General features: G+C 60.7%; 1 protein-coding gene across 16 annotated transcripts in view; it reads right to left on the bottom strand.

Annotated features, from left to right (window-relative positions):
* The window catches only part of FBRSL1 (fibrosin like 1), a 65,005-nt gene that overhangs the window by 12,371 nt on the left and 36,512 nt on the right, over positions 1-16,122 (bottom strand). For all 16 annotated transcript variants that reach the window (XM_088801102.1, XM_088801099.1, XM_088801110.1 and 13 more), the window contains 2 exons: positions 13,207-13,236; positions 123-168 (listed from right to left, as the gene is read on the bottom strand). In XM_088801102.1, the coding sequence (XP_088657228.1) occupies positions 123-168; positions 13,207-13,236 (76 nt within the window). The remainder of the gene's footprint in view (positions 1-122; positions 169-13,206; positions 13,237-16,122) is intronic.

Here is a 16,122-nt window from a genome sequence, read left to right as displayed (position 1 = left end):
ACCGTCTCTGGCCTCATGCTCTGCTCCTGGAACCTGACCCAAGACGGCCCCACCGGGCTGCTGTGACTTCAGGAGTGTCCCATCCCTGCCCGGGCCAGGACCCAGGCCACAGAGGTGCTTACCTTTATCAGCTGCTGGCGCAAAGAGCTTCTCGGAGCCCACAGACACCTGCAAGAGAGAGGAGGGTCAGAGCCAGAGGGACCCCGGGGGCTGGGGTGAACCTGGTCCTTACCCCCTGCCACTGGCACCCGGGAAGCAGCTTTGGGCAGGTTTTGGGCACGAGAGGGCTGCCAGGACTGGTCAGACATATCCACTCGCACACACAGCCCCCACGTGGGAGGGTGGCCACATAGGACCTGGCCTGCAATGGGAGAAGCACAATGCCCCAGTCAGCAGAGACGTGGGGGCTCAGCATGGCCCCGCCATGTAGGGGAATGGGACTTGGCAATTTGGGCGCCTCCTGGCAGTACCAACACCAGGAACACAGCTCTGCTGGGCCTGGCACCCAAGGATGGGACAGAGTCCAGGATGCCCCCCCACCCCCCCCGCAGCCAGGGCCGGCCCCTGGTGCCCCAGGAGCAAAGAGACTATAGAACACCATTCGCCACTACTCAGGACGCCTGAGTCACAGACGTGGCCGTGGCCCCTCAATATGTAGCATGAGGCCCCCACGGCTCACGGGACAAGCTAGATAAGGCTGCCCCCAGTAGACCTTTCTTTCTGGTTTTTCTTAAACGGCACCACTCAGCTACAATTCACAGATCATATAATTTACCCACTGAAGGTTTTTAGTGTGTTCCTAGCCACGAGCAACCATCACCTCAGTTTTAGAATATTATCCTCACCCCAAACCTCACAGTCCCAGCCCGGGACCACTGCTCTGTGTCTGCAGACACCCTAAGGGTGTACAAAGCAGCCAGTGGTGCCACTGGGTGGAAGTCTGAGGTACCAGGGCTGCACCCCGGGAGGACGGCCATAACCAAAACCCGGAAAAAGCGGGCACTGGAGAGAACACCAAGGAACTTGTGCAGTCTTGGTGGGAACGTGAAATGTGCAGCTGCTGTGGCAAGCGGTGTGGCAATTCCTCAGCAATCAAGTAAAGGGTGCGCATGTGACCCAGCCGTCCACTGCTAGGTCTACAAGGTCTGACAATTAAGTTCACGGACTTGTTGCAACGATGCTGCTAACCTCTTTTGATATCAGAGGGAATGTCCATTATGAATTTGTACCAACTGGACAGACAGTTCACCAAGTTTACTATTTGGAAGTCCTGAAAAGGCTGAGTGAAAAAGTTAGATGACCTGAACTTTTTGTCAACAATTCATGGCTCCTGCATCACGACACTGCACCAGCTCACACGGCACTGTCTGTGAGGGAGTTTTTAGCCAGTAAACAAATAACTGTATTGGAACACCCTCCCTACTCACCTGATCTGGCCCCCAGTGACTTCTTTCTTTATCCGAAGATAAAGGAAATATTGAAAGGAAGACATTTTGATGACACTCAGGACATCAAGGGTAATACAATGACAGCTCTGATGGCCCTTCCAGAAAAAGAGTTCCAAAATTGCTTTGAAGGGTGGACTAGGCGCTGGCATCAGTGCATAGCTTCCCAAGGGGAGTGCTTTGAAGGTGACCGCAGTGATATTCAGCAAAGAGGTATGTAGTACTTTTTCCAGGATGAGTTCACGACCTTAATTGTCAGATTTCACATGCCCCACAGAACTGAAAGCAGGGTCTGGAAGAGAGGCGGGCACACCCACACTCACAGCAGTGGCTCTCAAAACAGCTAAAACGTGGGAGTCACCAAGTGTCCACTGAGGATGGACAGGTAAGCAAGACGTGTTCCACTCACATGGGAACGCCACTCAGCCTTAAAAGGAAGGACAATCTGACCCCTGCCCCAAGGTGGACGGACCCTGAGACCATTATGCTCAGTGACATAAGCAGGTCACAAGAGGACAAATACTGTGCGACTGCACTCACATGAGGCCCATGGACAAGGCAGATTCATGGAGACAGAAGGCAGATGGTGGTGACAGGGGCTGGGGGTTAGTGTTTAATGGGGACAGAGTTTCAATTTGGGAAGATGGGAACTTCTGGAGATGGTGGTGGTGATTACTATATGACAATGTGAATGCTTACTACCACCGAACTACTCTTAAACATGGGTAAGATGGTAAATTTTCTCATGTGCGTCTTGGCACAATAAATAAAAATGTAAAGAGAAAAGCAGGAGGGAGCTTTTTGGGACCATGAAGACATTGTCTGACTGTGGCGCTGGGTATGCAGCTGCAGCATTTGTCCAAACGCAGCAAACTGTACACTTAGAACAGGTGCGTTTTATCGCATACAAAGTCTGCTGCAGGAAGAACCTTGACCCCAAGATGCTATGAAGCTGCAGGACCCACCAGGTGGGCAGGCGGAGATGGGAATCTGAACAGACGGGCCATGTGGGCCATGCCGCTGGGATTGTGAGTGTCTGGGGAAAGGTGGGTCATCCAAACGAATGGGGTGTGACACAGTTCGCTGCTCGGACAGGGCCGCCGGGATCCCATTTTGCTCCCACACTAGAATAACTCCAAGCCGATCGCTGACACAAATGTGAAAACAAACCATAAAAGTATGACGCCGCAGCCTGGCACTGTACGACCATGCTGCAATGGGGTCAGCTCTTAGCAACCACGTCCCCAAAACCCAAATGGAAGAAAACGGTGGCAAATGCAGTCCCGAACACAGTGCATGAGGGAAGGGACACAGCCCACAGTCAGCCATGAAGCCAGAGGGTCCCAGACAGGGAAGGTGGGAGCACAGGCCTCACCCCACCCACCGGCCAGACCCCCCCGAGGCCACCTGCGACCTCCTCACGCACACCAGGTGGACACAGGCCCAGTCACGTGTCTGCACAGGGACACCACGGCCGTAACCTCTTCCTGCATTTGTTTCCACACTGGTTTGTGTTTTCTGGCACATTCTGTACGGTGAGTATAGGCTGTTAGGTACTTGAGTCCCTGGACTGTCACCTCACCCCAAGGAGTCCCCATGGGGGTCTGCAGGAGCAGGATGGGGTGGGGTGTCAATCCTGGGGGACCGCTGGCGTGCCAGGCCTGCCTGCCCTCAGGGCCCATCCCGATGGAGAAGAAAGATCTGTCTGCACAGTGAGGACACCTCAGGCACTGACCCAAATCTGCCTGGAACTGAGGGTGAGGCCAGGTGCACTCACGACCACTGTACCCCAACTGAGGGCGCATGGGTCACCTGCCTGCCCACTGGCCCAGGGCTTCCCACAGACCCTCGTGCCTTCCAGATTGGGTCCTCGAGGACCCAGGAGAGTGGGGCTCCCCCCTAATGTGGCCACCCCCTTAAGGTCTTCATTACCAGCTGCTCTGAGAACCCCTCTGGACCCTGTGAGCAGCCTCCAGGGTCCCCAGCTTGGCACCACTAGCCCAGGGCCTCTATCTCCGCTTGGCGGCAGACGGACTGAAGCGCTCTGGGCCCAGCTGGTAGCTTTCATCACCCTGGGGGTATGGGCCCCGGGCAAGGAGGCCTGTGCTCACCACCAGCCACCAGGTCTGGATATCCTCTTAGGTGGGTGAAGAAGGGAAGCGGGTGTGAGACTTGGGTCCCACAGCACCCAGTGGCAGATCTGCAGAGCCTTCCCTGGGGGAACCTCTCCAAGCATCACCACCATGGGACTCACGACACTATCTGAGCAAGGCCGTGTCAGAAGGGAACATTGTAGAGGCATCGCTCAGAAAACGCATTTGTTCTCATGGGGCATGGCTCCTCTTGGTGCCAGCCTGGAGGCCGGGCAAGTTCATCTAAGGCTGCTGGCCCCCCCTGACCCCCCCAGCCGGGTTCTGGTTCGGTTCAATGCCTGGGCCAGAGCATAGGCTCCCAGGGCCAGGAGGTGGCGCCCCCGACACTGGAAAAATCAGGGGGAGCGAGGGGCGGGGTTGGGGAAGACACTCAACAGCAGTCCGTCTGCAGGTTGAAAAGGGTAGCAGCTCTGGTGTCTTCCCTTCCCGTTCAGGCCCCCAGGACGCTGCCCTGGCAAAGGCAGAAAGACCACTCTCCTGGGTCCATCGGGTCCCCACGCCCCACTCTGTCAATTAAAAGTTTGCTCAGAGAAGTTGAGGGATTCCCGTTCCCGAAGGCGTCCTGGGTAAGGGACCCCGGGGTTCCACCGCACCGGTGAGGGCCTGGCATCTGGCCAGGCCCCAGCCACTCCCATCCGGGCCCGGCCCAGCCACCCGCAACCGGGAAGGCGCAACAGACACCCGCAGGCACAGGACCTCTGGAGTGGAGGGCCGCGGCCCAGGTTGCAGCCCCTTCCCAGTGCAGGTACAGAGGTGCGCCTGCTGGGACTCGCCCCTGCACGCAGGCCCTCTGCTTCGCTCCAGAAGGAGGGGTGTGGAGCGAGGTAGTAGCAGACTCAAGGGCGGGGGGCGGAGGCGGACCGGGGGCAGCCCCAGACCTAAAATAATAACTTCCCTAGGACTATTTCTCTACACGTGACCCAGGGGGCCATATCCGTCTCCAGTCCTGGCACTGAGCCTATTTGGGGGTGGAAGGAAGGGGTCATTCCAGGCCAAAGTACAGGTGGGAGGTCCCCGGACGCAGGTTCAGGGTCCCGGTGGAAGGGTACGCCCGGCAGGGAGAGTGGCAGGGCCAGCATTCACTTTCCTGAGGTGAGTAATCCCGGCCGTGGGCGGCGGTCACGGCGCGCTTTGTCTGCGAGGGCCAGACCCGCGGAACAGCCTCTGCCGAGACACGCGGCACAGCCTCCGCCGGCCGCGCCCCGCCCCAGACAAAGAACTCCAACTCCGGGCAGGTGAACGCGGCAGGCGCCAGAAACCCGGGTGGCCGAGACCGCGTCGGGGCGCAGACAAAGGCGCGCGCCCCCCACGACGCCCTGCCCCGCCTCCACCGCAGGCCCCACAGCCGAGGCCCGGGACCCTCTGCCGGGCTGCACCCCTGCCCGCCTGTCGCCACGTGCGTCCCCAGGGCTCAACCGAAGGGACGCTGGGTCTCCCGCACCCGGCTCCGGGGAGGGACGGGGTGGGCAGAGCGCCGGGGGCCTCACCAGCGCCTCGCTCCTCCACAGGGAGCGGCTGCTCTCTCGACCCCGGCCCCTAAAGTCCCCAGTCCCTCCCCGAAGCCACCAGCACGCACTCACCGCGCGGCCGCCCCGAGTCCAGCGCGCTCTGCAGGCGATCGCGGCTAGTCCTCGGGCTGGAGCCGGAGCTGAAGCCGGGAGGCATGGACGCAGGCGGCGAAGCGCGGGTCACCGCTGGTCTCGGCCCGTCGAGGTGGCCCCTCTCCTGCGTGCCCTGCCTAGCCGGAGCCCGGGCTGGGGACGCGCGGGGAGCGCATGTCCGCCGCGCCGGCTCGGCGCTCTGGGGGGTTCTAGGGGCGCTCTGGGCCCCCGGGCGCCGTCGGGCGCAGCGCGGGGCCCGCAGGCGGCGGTGGCGTTGGCGGCGGCAGCGGAGGTACTTACTGCTGGCGGGCGCGCAGGCAGCCGCGAGTGAGCGCGGGCGGGAGGGGCGGGGGCGGGGCGCGGGCAGGCCCAACTAATCCAGCCCGGAGGCGCGGATCTGCCCGCGAGGGGCCGCCGGCTCGGGGTCCGAGCGATGGCCGTCCCACCTCCGCTACCCGGTCAGGGCGCGCAGTGCTGGCCGTACCGAGCGCTTCATGGGCCCCACTCCTCGCAGGCTCACGGCAACGAGTATGGACAGAGGGGAAACCGAGTCACGGAGCAGCGAGGTCGGGGAGCTGGGACTTGAAGGATGACCGAGCCCCCACACCTGTCTCATGTAAGCTCCGCCCTCCTTAACCCTCGGTTTCACCGCTGCTAAACGCGGATGCAAGGTGGGAGGCAGGGTCCCAGCGGTTATCGTCGGCAGACGGCTACTAGCAGCAGCGCCGGCCGTGACCACCGCCCGGGAGCCGCCGGGCCACTCCGTGGGCGAAAGTCGAATTCAGATCCAGGCGGAACCCCCGCCGCCTGCGAAGACCGAGTGTGTGCCGGACTCCCATCCAGGCGCACGATGCGGGCGCCAGGCCATCAACAGCACAGGTCCCCGTACAAAGGTGCCGTGAAGAAACCCACGCAGGGCACCAGGATGGGGAAGCCCACCAGGTCAGGTCTGGCTGGGAAGCCAGCTCCAGACCTGTATGCTGGGCCAGCGTACTCCTCAAAGTCGGCTAAATCTACACGAATATTCCCACTTGCACACCCGCAGGAAATCTCCAACCAGAGGAGATGGCCAACAGAGCCAGCTTATACCCATTCGTTGTTTGAATTATGGCCCAAATACATGTGTTCCCTTTCCAACCCCCTCCCCATGATGTCATTCCCAAAGTCCTGCTGTTTCCTGCCATCAAAATAGCAGACAGACCACACTGGCCATGCCAGGCGCTGCACTCAGACCTTGTGGCTATGAAGCCGCTAGGACCTGATGCCTGTCCTGTGAGGACACACCACTGTCATCCCCATTTCATCAATGAGGAAACAGACAGAAGTGAGGTGACCCGATGGAGGGACCAGCTGGAATGTGGCAGAGCTGGGCTCTGAACCCGGACAATGTGGCTGCAGGCTCCATGGGCTGAGAGCGCAGCAGAGCAGAGCTGGGACTCTGGATCCTGGTGGGAGGATCCCCACGGGCTAGGGTGTGGGGGGCTCTGCCTCAAGGGCCTGTGTGTCCCTTCGCCCACCACACCGCACCCCGGCAGGGCTGTGACTCCTGCAGTCTCACTCCAGGCCTCGGGCAGCAGAGGCTGTCCCCAGCCGCCTGTGGTCAGCAGCAGGGAGCCCCGAGGGACGGATGGTACACCCCAGTCCCGGGAATCTGAGAATGGCAAATCTTAACATGGCAAAGCAGAACTCAGGTTGCTAATCAGATTTGGGAGCGCCCAGTGCAGTCCAGGGTCCTGACAAGTGGACGACGCCACACTGCTGGCTTTGCACACGGAGGACGGGCCAGGGACGCTGGACTGTGGGTGCCTCTAGAAGCTGGAGAAGGCAGACAGACCAGCCGAGCCCACACGGTGACGGAGCCTCATGAGACCCTGCCAGTCTATATTCTTGTCACCACCAAATTTGTGGTAACTTCTCACAGCAGCCACAGGAAACTCTTCCTCTTGCATCCAGGACCCCAATGAGGACACAGAATGCAGAAGGCACAGCCTTGGGGCACACAAGGGGCCCGGCAGCAGTCCTGACACAAGCTCACAGTCAGTGGGAGCCACAGGGACACAAAGGGAGACAGGCGGGCGTGGCAGTAAAAGGCCATGGGCAGACAGGGCCAGGCTTTCAGGGAAGTCCCCCCAAGGAGGTGCATTTGAGCTGAGACCTTAAAGAGGAGGAGGAGGCTGAGGGGAGCTCTCGGGAGAGCGCTCTGGGGCGCTCACGGCCAGTGCAAAGGCCCAGAGGCAGGAACCACAGGCGGGGCTGGCCCACGCGGGAGCAACAGGATGAGGCTCCGGGTTTAAGCAGGAGAGAGGTCAGACCCCTCTGTGGGATCCATCACAGGGCCTGGGGAAGCAAGGAGCCAGCGGGAGCTGCTGGAACAGCCAGGTGTGAGGAGGACCAGGAATGTGTGCTGGGGCCTCTCGGGGTGGGGACGGGGCTGTTCGTTGCAGATGTCAGCTCCGTGGGACGGTGACTAGGGACCCCGGACAGGGCGCTGTGAGGACAGAGGGGCCCTCGGTGTGAAAGGGTGCTGAGCTGTGGTCACTCTTGCCCATCTTGGGGCCTGATGGTGAGACCTAGAGTCACCTGCATGGAGGGGGAGGGGAAAGGAGAGGCGGGGAAAGAAGGGGAGGGGCGGGGAGGAAAGGAGAGGGAACAGCCCTAGGCGGATCCCAGCTTTGTCATTGCTGCGTAGCCCTGGGCAGGCCCCACCCTCCTAGGGGCAGACACACACCAAGTCAGGTACTCTTCAGGAATTAAGCTACTGAACCCTGGCCCCTGAAGTTGTGTCCTATTGTCATGCCTCCTACAGACAGAGGCAGAGGCGGAGGCTGGAGCCCCGCAGCCTGGATCCAGGCTGCACCCACTCCTCTGGGCTAGCTAGAGACCCCAGCCCTGGCAGTAAGGTTCCAGGAGCCAGTGGGGGTGGGGAGAGCAGGAAGGAACTGAGTGGCTACGGCTGGGACAGCTCCAGGCACCGGCAGCTGGGAGATTTGCTGTCCAAGGAGGGACAGCCCCAGCCCAGCCACGTCACCCCATCCAGGACAAGCTCCCAGGTCTGGCTGTCAGGCTGCAGCCTCTTGGCTCAACGCAGCCTGGCTGCTCACTCCCACTGCCAACCCAGGCCTCGGAGAAGCCCTTCTTCCTGTAATAATTCGGTTTTCGTCTTAAACATCATTCCTCAGGCCACCTTGGGCACCAATAGTCCTAGAAGAGGCCGAGTCCTTGCGATGCCCCCAAGGGGCAGTTCTGTCTAATTTTGTTGAGAAAGGAAAGTAGCTGTGATATGAAAGATTTGATGAGCTTAGAAACCTAGAAGGAAATGGAGTGGGACTAGATTCTTGAGAGAGAAACAGCGCTGGGGGCACCGGGACGCATGTCAGACTTCCAGACATCACTGTGGTGGCACTGGGTACACAGTCACCCCCGCTATGGCTTCACAGCCAATATTAAACTGCACCTGCCATCGTTAAGGGCACAGCGTCCCTGGAGGGGCTCCCCCCACAACTGGGGGCACTGGAAGCTCAGCCCTTGGGGACCCTGTGCAGCTGGTGGCAGTGGTGACAGTGGCACACTCCCATGCAGCTGCCTCTGGGGGGGGTGTGTGTGTGACAGGGATGCCTCCTGAGCCCAAGGACAGGGTCCGAGTGAGGAGCCCAGTGTGGCTGGCGGTCGTGGGGAGAGTGGGCGGGACAGGCTTGCTGGGCGCCTCCCTGGCCTCACATGGAGGGACCCCCAGCCCCGCCCCATTCCCAGGAACCAGCTGAGGCCCGGTGTGGGGAGACTGTCCTGGCCAGGGTCTGGCAGATAGTCCAGACAGGCTTCCCTCGAGGGAGGGCTGTGGCTACAGGCAATGGGGACAAGGCTGGCCAGCCCAGCCACCTGGCCGGCCAGTTGGGGAGACGGCAGCCAGTGCGGGCCCAGCTCTGCCTACAGAGCCCTACACAATTTTTCACCCCATATTTTTCCAATAAAAAGGCATTTAGACACTAACCACGGCCTCGCGGCGGGCCTTCTGGCAGCACAGGCTGTCTTCCCTGCCAGCAGCCGCGCCCCAGAGCAGGGCTGGGGGGAGAGGAATGGGGGCGCCCACGGCCAGGGTCTGGTCCATCAGGAGGGCAGGGAGAGCACTCACAGGGGAAGCGGTTTTCCTGTCTGTCTGTCTGTCTGTCTGTCTGCACGCCAGCCTCCATAGCTGCTGCTGGCCGGAGAGGGACCTCGACAGCTTCCGTCTGTCTGTCTCAGAGGTGGAATGTCCCCAGGGTGTCTGCACCCTGAGCCAGAGGCAGAGCCCAAGGCCAGTGGGCGAGGGCTGGGTGGGCTGGCAGGGGCCCAGGGGAGCAGAGGGAGGGGACTGGCCGCCCACTGACCTCAGACCCTGGCGGGTTTGGAAGACTGGAACCGGCTCTTCCTGCCGCCCCGTCCGGGCCCTCCACACATCACATGGAGGCTCATGGGTTGAGTCAGCTTCACGTTCTACCTAACAGCCAGCTGCCCCTCATCCCTGGACTTGTCCTCCCAGAATGGCCCAAATGCCTCTGACCGATCGTCTGTTTCTAGTCCTCTGTGCGCCACAGAATGTGACAAGCCAAGCCTGCCCCCCTGTGTAGAGCACGAGTTCCCAAGGGCCAAGCGAGGGCCGGGAGGCACTGGTGGGTGCCAGGAGCTGCAGGCTGCAGGCGACTGCTGCTCTCCTCCCACGACCCTGCAGCCACAGTCAGGACTGGCGTCCTGCAAACACTGTGGACACTTGGCCTCCCTCATCCGACCCCCGCTCCTGGAGTTGGCCTCACCTGGCTGTGCATGACACGCAGGAAGTCGGGGTGCCCCGCCCAGGGCCCTTATCTCTGCTCCCAGAGGGGTCCCCACCCTCTAGCAGGTCAGCCTGATGGGTGGGGGAGGGAAGGAAGGACAGTGACTGCCAGAGGTCCCAGGTGAGTGTGCACTGGGCCCTCTGACCTGAGTTACTCATCGCCCAGAAACCAGCTGAACTCGGGTCTCTTGTTATTCCCCCAAACTCAGAGCACACGACTTCGGCTAATGGGGTCCCCTTGCCATGCTGGACCACGGGTGAGACTCATGGTGCACTGTGTCCACATGCAACCAGGAGGGCTGAGGCCGTGGGGCAGGGACTTCCTGGGATGGTGACGCCCCGGAACTTCTCGCTGTGATTTACAAAGTGGGATCCTTCTGGGCCTCCTCCTCTCCCTCCCTCCCTCCCTATGCTGCAACCCCACTGACTCACAGGGCAGGAGTGGCCTGTCTGTGTGATCAATGGTGCAGGGGAAATGGAATGCAGATGAGATGGCTGGTGCTACAGCTGCCTCCATGGACTAAGAGGTGACTGAGGATGGAAGCCATATGCCAAGAGTTGCCAACCAGAAAGACAGTGGAGCTTGACAGCCAAGGACAGTCCATGCCAGCCTGGAGGGCCCACATCTGGGCTTTTAGGTGAGAAATATGGACCCTTTCTTAAGTCACCGTTGATTCCAGTCCTGCCACAGCAGCAGATGCAGCCCCTAAGTGGGGCCGTGTATGGGGACACTTGGTAGCTGCGCCTTAGAAGACAGGGTGGAGAGTTGGGAGTTCATCATGGGGACCACGGGGTCTCCGCATCTTCCTGGAGCCAGGGGCTGTCACTCCCTGAGCCAGGGCGTGTCCCCGAATCACCTGTACAGACCACTCAGGGCATCCCACTGTGGCCGTGGCAGTGGCTGGGCCGACGCATAGCTGTGTGGGAGGCTGGGGTCCACCCTCGGCCAGCATCTGCCCTTCCTCCCCAGGGCCCACAGTCACCCAGGCCTAGACAGAAGCCCCATGGGGGGTTGGGCAAAGTGGCCAGTGCAGCAAGACCCCAGCCAGCCCCTCTGGGCAGAGGGCTTTCAAACAGGGAACTGGCCTTCCTGAAAAACCACAAAAGGGAATTGCCAGAAACACAAGAGCCACCAGTTCCAGACCCACCCCAGATCCATCCAGATTGAGCTCCCCATCGTCCCTTGGCCAGGCTGGGCTGGGCAGGCCCTGGGATCCCACTCAGACCTGGCCCGAGGGCTCTTGGGTAGACGTGAGTGTGGAGGAGGCCTAAGGCACAGCTGCCCACTAGCCCTTGGTCACAGCCTGCTGACCCTGGGCCATATGCAGAAGTGACCTCTGTCTCAGTGCACATAGTCAGAGCTGCTATGAGGGCCAGACCCAGGGGTGGAGAGTGAAATTGTCCCGGACCAGCTCTGACCAAGGTGCCAGATCAAGCTTCGGAGCAGAAGCTATTTCTTCTGTAGAACACAGGTCAGGGGCCCCTGCACGGGAGCAGCCAGCAGCCTCCGGGCCTCAGAAAGCCCCCTCCCCACGTTCCTCAGAGCAGCCCTGGCTTCAGAGCAGTTCCTGCAAATGGGTTTTAAATTAAAGGAGGTACTAAAGGTGAGCAGCTAGCTCAGCACTTTCCCAAGTGCCCAAGTCTAATTCATTAAAGACACAGGAGAAAGACTGTCCACAGAAACACACCTGTCCCTGCACCCAAGGCAGCTGTGGGCGGTGGGGGCCCACACAGGCACCTCGGGGGGCCAGCCCCGAGGCTCCATTCACCCAGAGGACGGTGAGGGGAAGGCACTCAGGCCTGCAGACAATACTGGTCACTTCCCAGCGGCCCTGCCCTCTGGCCACCTTCCTCAGAGGGTCCAGACCACAATGACCCCACTAGGGCTTCCAGGCAAACTCACCTGGAGGGCATGTTCTGGGGCATCTCAGACCTCACCTGCCCATGCCGGCTCCTCCACCCCCTCCCAGGTCCTGGGATAAAATGCACGCTCTCACTGCTCACCACCTCCACGGCTAGTCACCTGGACCCCAGGGGTCCCTCGCAGGCCTGTCCTCACCCTCACTCTCCCTGCTGGGCGGCCTTCCAGCTCTTTCCACGCGTGCTCACATTCTTATCCACTGAGCACCCGCAGGCAAGGCCACTTGCCTGTCTGCCCACATCTGGGACTGTCCTACTGGGCACACGCCCGGACACCAGGTACATGGGGAAGCAGAGCCATACACCCAGGCCTTCAAAGAAACTTGACTCCATTTCACAACAACTTGCCTGGCTGGCCCTCCTGTCGGCCTTGCGCAGAGCGCCCTCACCGCACACCATCCCTCAGCCTGATGATACTGGTCCTCAGAACCCAGCTCCCACAGAGGCCCCCACGAGGATGAGGGTCCCAGCCCCACCAGCCTCCTCATCAGGTGCCACCTCCCACCAGCCTCACCACCTAAGGCTCTTTCAGGTGGGGCGTTCGCTGGTTTGCCAAAGACGGTGCACCCAGCCCGCCTGGGGCGCAGCAGTGTGGCCTCCTCACGTTCCTTAAGCCCTTGGTCTCTGCCTCTGCATCGGGGCATTGGGACAAGCAGCCCCTGCACCCGTTGGGTCTCATTCCTGCTGCAGCTTCTCAAGGTCCCAAGTGGCACCCGCACCCCACTGTACCCTGCAGCACACAGCTCGGTGCACAGCAGCCGCCCCACAAATGGCTGCTGAGATTCCAGCCCTGCACTGCCTCTCCCCCAACAGATGACCAATGACAAGGACCAAGGCCATGGGGCTGCTGTGTGGCTGTGGGAAGGTCGGGATTATTCCTGCGCAAACACTCTAGCTATGGGAATCCCAATTAGCGGGACCCTCATTGTCCCTGAAACACGAGGGTAACTGCGAGGCACAGATGCTGCTGTTAGTGGGAGACTGTTTTCTGGTGATGTTCACGCATTTACAGCCCCAGCCTGGGAATGCTGGGGGCTGAGCTGAGCCCAACAGAACCTGCCCCCCCACACTCCTCCCATGCCAGGCAGCCCTGCACAGAAACAGCCACTGACGGGGCAGGAGCAAGGCCTCACCCCACAGTCCTGGGCAGCACCCCTACACCTGGGGAGACCCTGCGTCCCCTGCACCCCCCAGGAGAAACGGACCTCTCTGCCAGGTCTCCAGGGCACACCCTGTGGGGCAGAGGACAGTGGAAGCGGGAGGGTGAAGGGGGGGCTTACCTTATCGTCCCCGTCGCTCTCACTGTCGCACTGTGGGGGGAGAGAAAGAGGGGGTGAGTCAGCGCCCCACGGCACACAGCACACTGGCTGCAGAAAGGCACCAGAGCAGTGGGAAGGCAAGTGCGGGAGGCAGAGGAAAAATGGGAGGCTCTGGCAGCCCCACACCCACTGGGAGCCTCAGCCCTGAGGGGTGAGGGGGGCATCGGCAAGTGGGCCCAGGGCCTCGGGGCTCCAGGCAGCAGGAGCCCCAGGTCAGAACTCAGTCAAAGCCCTGGGCTGTCTGTGGGCCGGCAAGGCAGGGGTGAGACGAAGGAGCTCACTGGAGCAGGCAGTGTGGGGTGTACCCACCCCAGAGCAGACGCGGGGACCACACTGCGCCCTGCAGTCAGCCCCGTGCCCCAGCAGGGAGGGCGTCTGGGCTGCTTGCCCCCAAGATGCCTGAGTAGAAGCTGCTCTAAGAGTTAGTCTGGGCCGGTTAAGGGGAGATTCTGACCATCACTCAAACCTTTGCTTTCATTTTCCATAAGCAGAGCTTTAAAAGGAAAGACTGCTCTAGAAACCATAGCAATTTCCCCCTAAAAGAATATGAAGAAATGCCTTCCCAGCGACTGCAATTATGACACGTTCGCGTCAAGTGGGTTCCGTTGCTGAGGACACATCTCAAGGACGTACACGGGCTCCCCCCACGTGCGTGGTGCAGTCCGTGTGGTGGCCTCCGCTAGACTAACCCAGGCCATCAGGCACTGTCACATATGGCAGAGGGATGCCTGGGCCCAGTCCCACAGCCGTGATGAGAGGCCAGATCAGCCCCTTGTGTTGGCCCTGGTGGAGTAGGGTGGCTGAAAGCTGGGGCGGGGGACACAGCAGGAAGGTGAGGGGAGCATGGGAGACGAGGCTGGGGAGCCACGGGGGACCCGACACCCTGGGATGGGACATGGATGCACCATCGCCCGTGATGGCGTGCTGGGACAGGGAAAGTCAGGGTGGTGGCCAGCACTTCAGGAAGGTCCTGGGCCAGGAGAGAGGGGTGCGGTCATGGCCTTGGGACGTCAGGAACCTGACCGGGTGTGTGCGCCTGGCACAGAGATCACGGAACCCCTGGTGGAGCTGTCACAGACCTCAATCAGGCCTCTTCCTGCTTAATTAGCGGCTCTAAGACCTGGGGTGGGGACCTGCACCCCCATCAAACAGGCACTGGATTGGCCTCGTGTGCGCATGCCTGTCATCTGGGGCACCCGGAACCACGCCAGGCCCGGTTTCCCATCTCTCCCCAAGGCTCGCGGACAATCAGTGTCACTGGTGAGAGTTAATAACCCGACATGGGGGGGGGGGTGAGGGGGCTTTCCAGTGAGTACAAGGTCCCTGTAATTAACCAAAGAGCACCCGTTGTCAGCCAGCACAAGCTGTGTCATAAATGAACTCATGTTATTAAGTCCTACTGAATTAATGTTCACCTGCAATAGAGTCGGAATTGAATGAGGCGATTAATCAGGCACGGAGGGAAAAGGGCCACATCGGTCTCGCAGGAGCTGCCTGCGAGAGACGCCCTTCATCGGTCAGGCTGGGCTGGGTGGCCCTGGAGAGTGTCACTCGTGTGGATGGGGTCCAGGTGGGGAGTCCACAGAGCACAGGGCAGACCTCAGGTCCCAAGGGGATGTGCTGGATACGGTGGGGCGGCCACGCTATGGGCTCTGGAGCAAATGCCTGCGGATTCTGTGCTGCCACCTACGCTGTGCAGCCTTGGGCAAGTCCCTTGACCTTTTTATGCCTCAGTTTATGCCTCTGTAAACCAAAGACAATAGCCTCCCTACAGGATTGCTGTGTGGCTTCCATGAGTAAATACATGGAAAAACTAGGATAGTGCTGAATATATTCTCAGCATGACACAGCATGATGGTACCACCATCGCCACCCCCACCATCACCGACACCATCGCCACCACCACCACCATCAGTATCATTTTCAGGTAAGCTAAGTACAAGGGGTCTCCCTCTGGATTGGTTGAATGCCCAAGCCTGGTCGTTTTAGGGAGGTGTCTCTCCACCCTGACAGGCCTGCCCTCAGGACTCCTGACAGATGAGGCTGGAAAGGCAAGCCCTCCTTGGCAAGGACGAGGTCCTGCCATCAGCCCTTCCCTTCTCTGCTTTCCCTAGGCTCCAACCCCACCAACACGCAGCACACCCCTCTGCTGGCCTGCAGGCTCCTCCTGGCCTGGCCTCGCAGGCAGTGACTCGGGAGGACCACTTGTCCAGGGCCATCCTCTTTGCCTGTCCTTCAGTCAGACCAGAGGGTCACAGTCCTGGCTGAGTCAGCGTCACGCGAGGACCCCAGCCTGCGTGCCTGGGGCCAGGTGACGCCTGAGTGGCTGGGGCAAGGCACTGAACGACACCACCAGACTCAGCTTCTCCTGCTCAGGGGCCACGCTGGGCACGTGCTCCTATGTCCTGTGGCTGGAGCGAGGCGCCCCACCGGGCACTTGAGACCACTCAGTGATAGGTCAGAGGCAAACGTGGGCTCAGGGCCTCATACCCCAAGGCCCCAAAACTCACCTGCTCCATGCCCAGGGGTCCCCACATATCACCCATGTTCATAGATGGGACATGATGTGGGACGCATGGTACCTCCCACACTCAATCGGCGGCCTTCCCAGATCCCCAGCCATGGGTGGGCAATGGCATGGAGACGTGGCCTGGGGGCCATAAGCCAGATGGGGCTGCACACGAGCTTGGTTTGGTCTGTTTTTTCAATTTGATGCTAGTCTTTCAAAATCTGCAGATTTCTCACGCTCTCCCAGTCCTGCATCTTACTAGATGGGGAGACACATGTACAGTGCTCGGCAGCACTCCGCGGGCTCAGGGGCACCCCACTCCTGCCTCTCCCGACATTCCTAGGCCCGAGCACTCGTCCTTGTCACGT

This window comes from Rhinolophus sinicus, chromosome 9 (assembly GCF_057876585.1).
Source record: "Rhinolophus sinicus isolate RSI-liver-muscle chromosome 9, RSI-T2T, whole genome shotgun sequence".
Taxonomy (NCBI): Eukaryota; Metazoa; Chordata; class Mammalia; order Chiroptera; family Rhinolophidae; genus Rhinolophus; species Rhinolophus sinicus.
The sequence above is the reverse complement of the archived record's forward strand: the minus strand, read 5'-3'. Positions and strand labels throughout refer to the sequence as shown.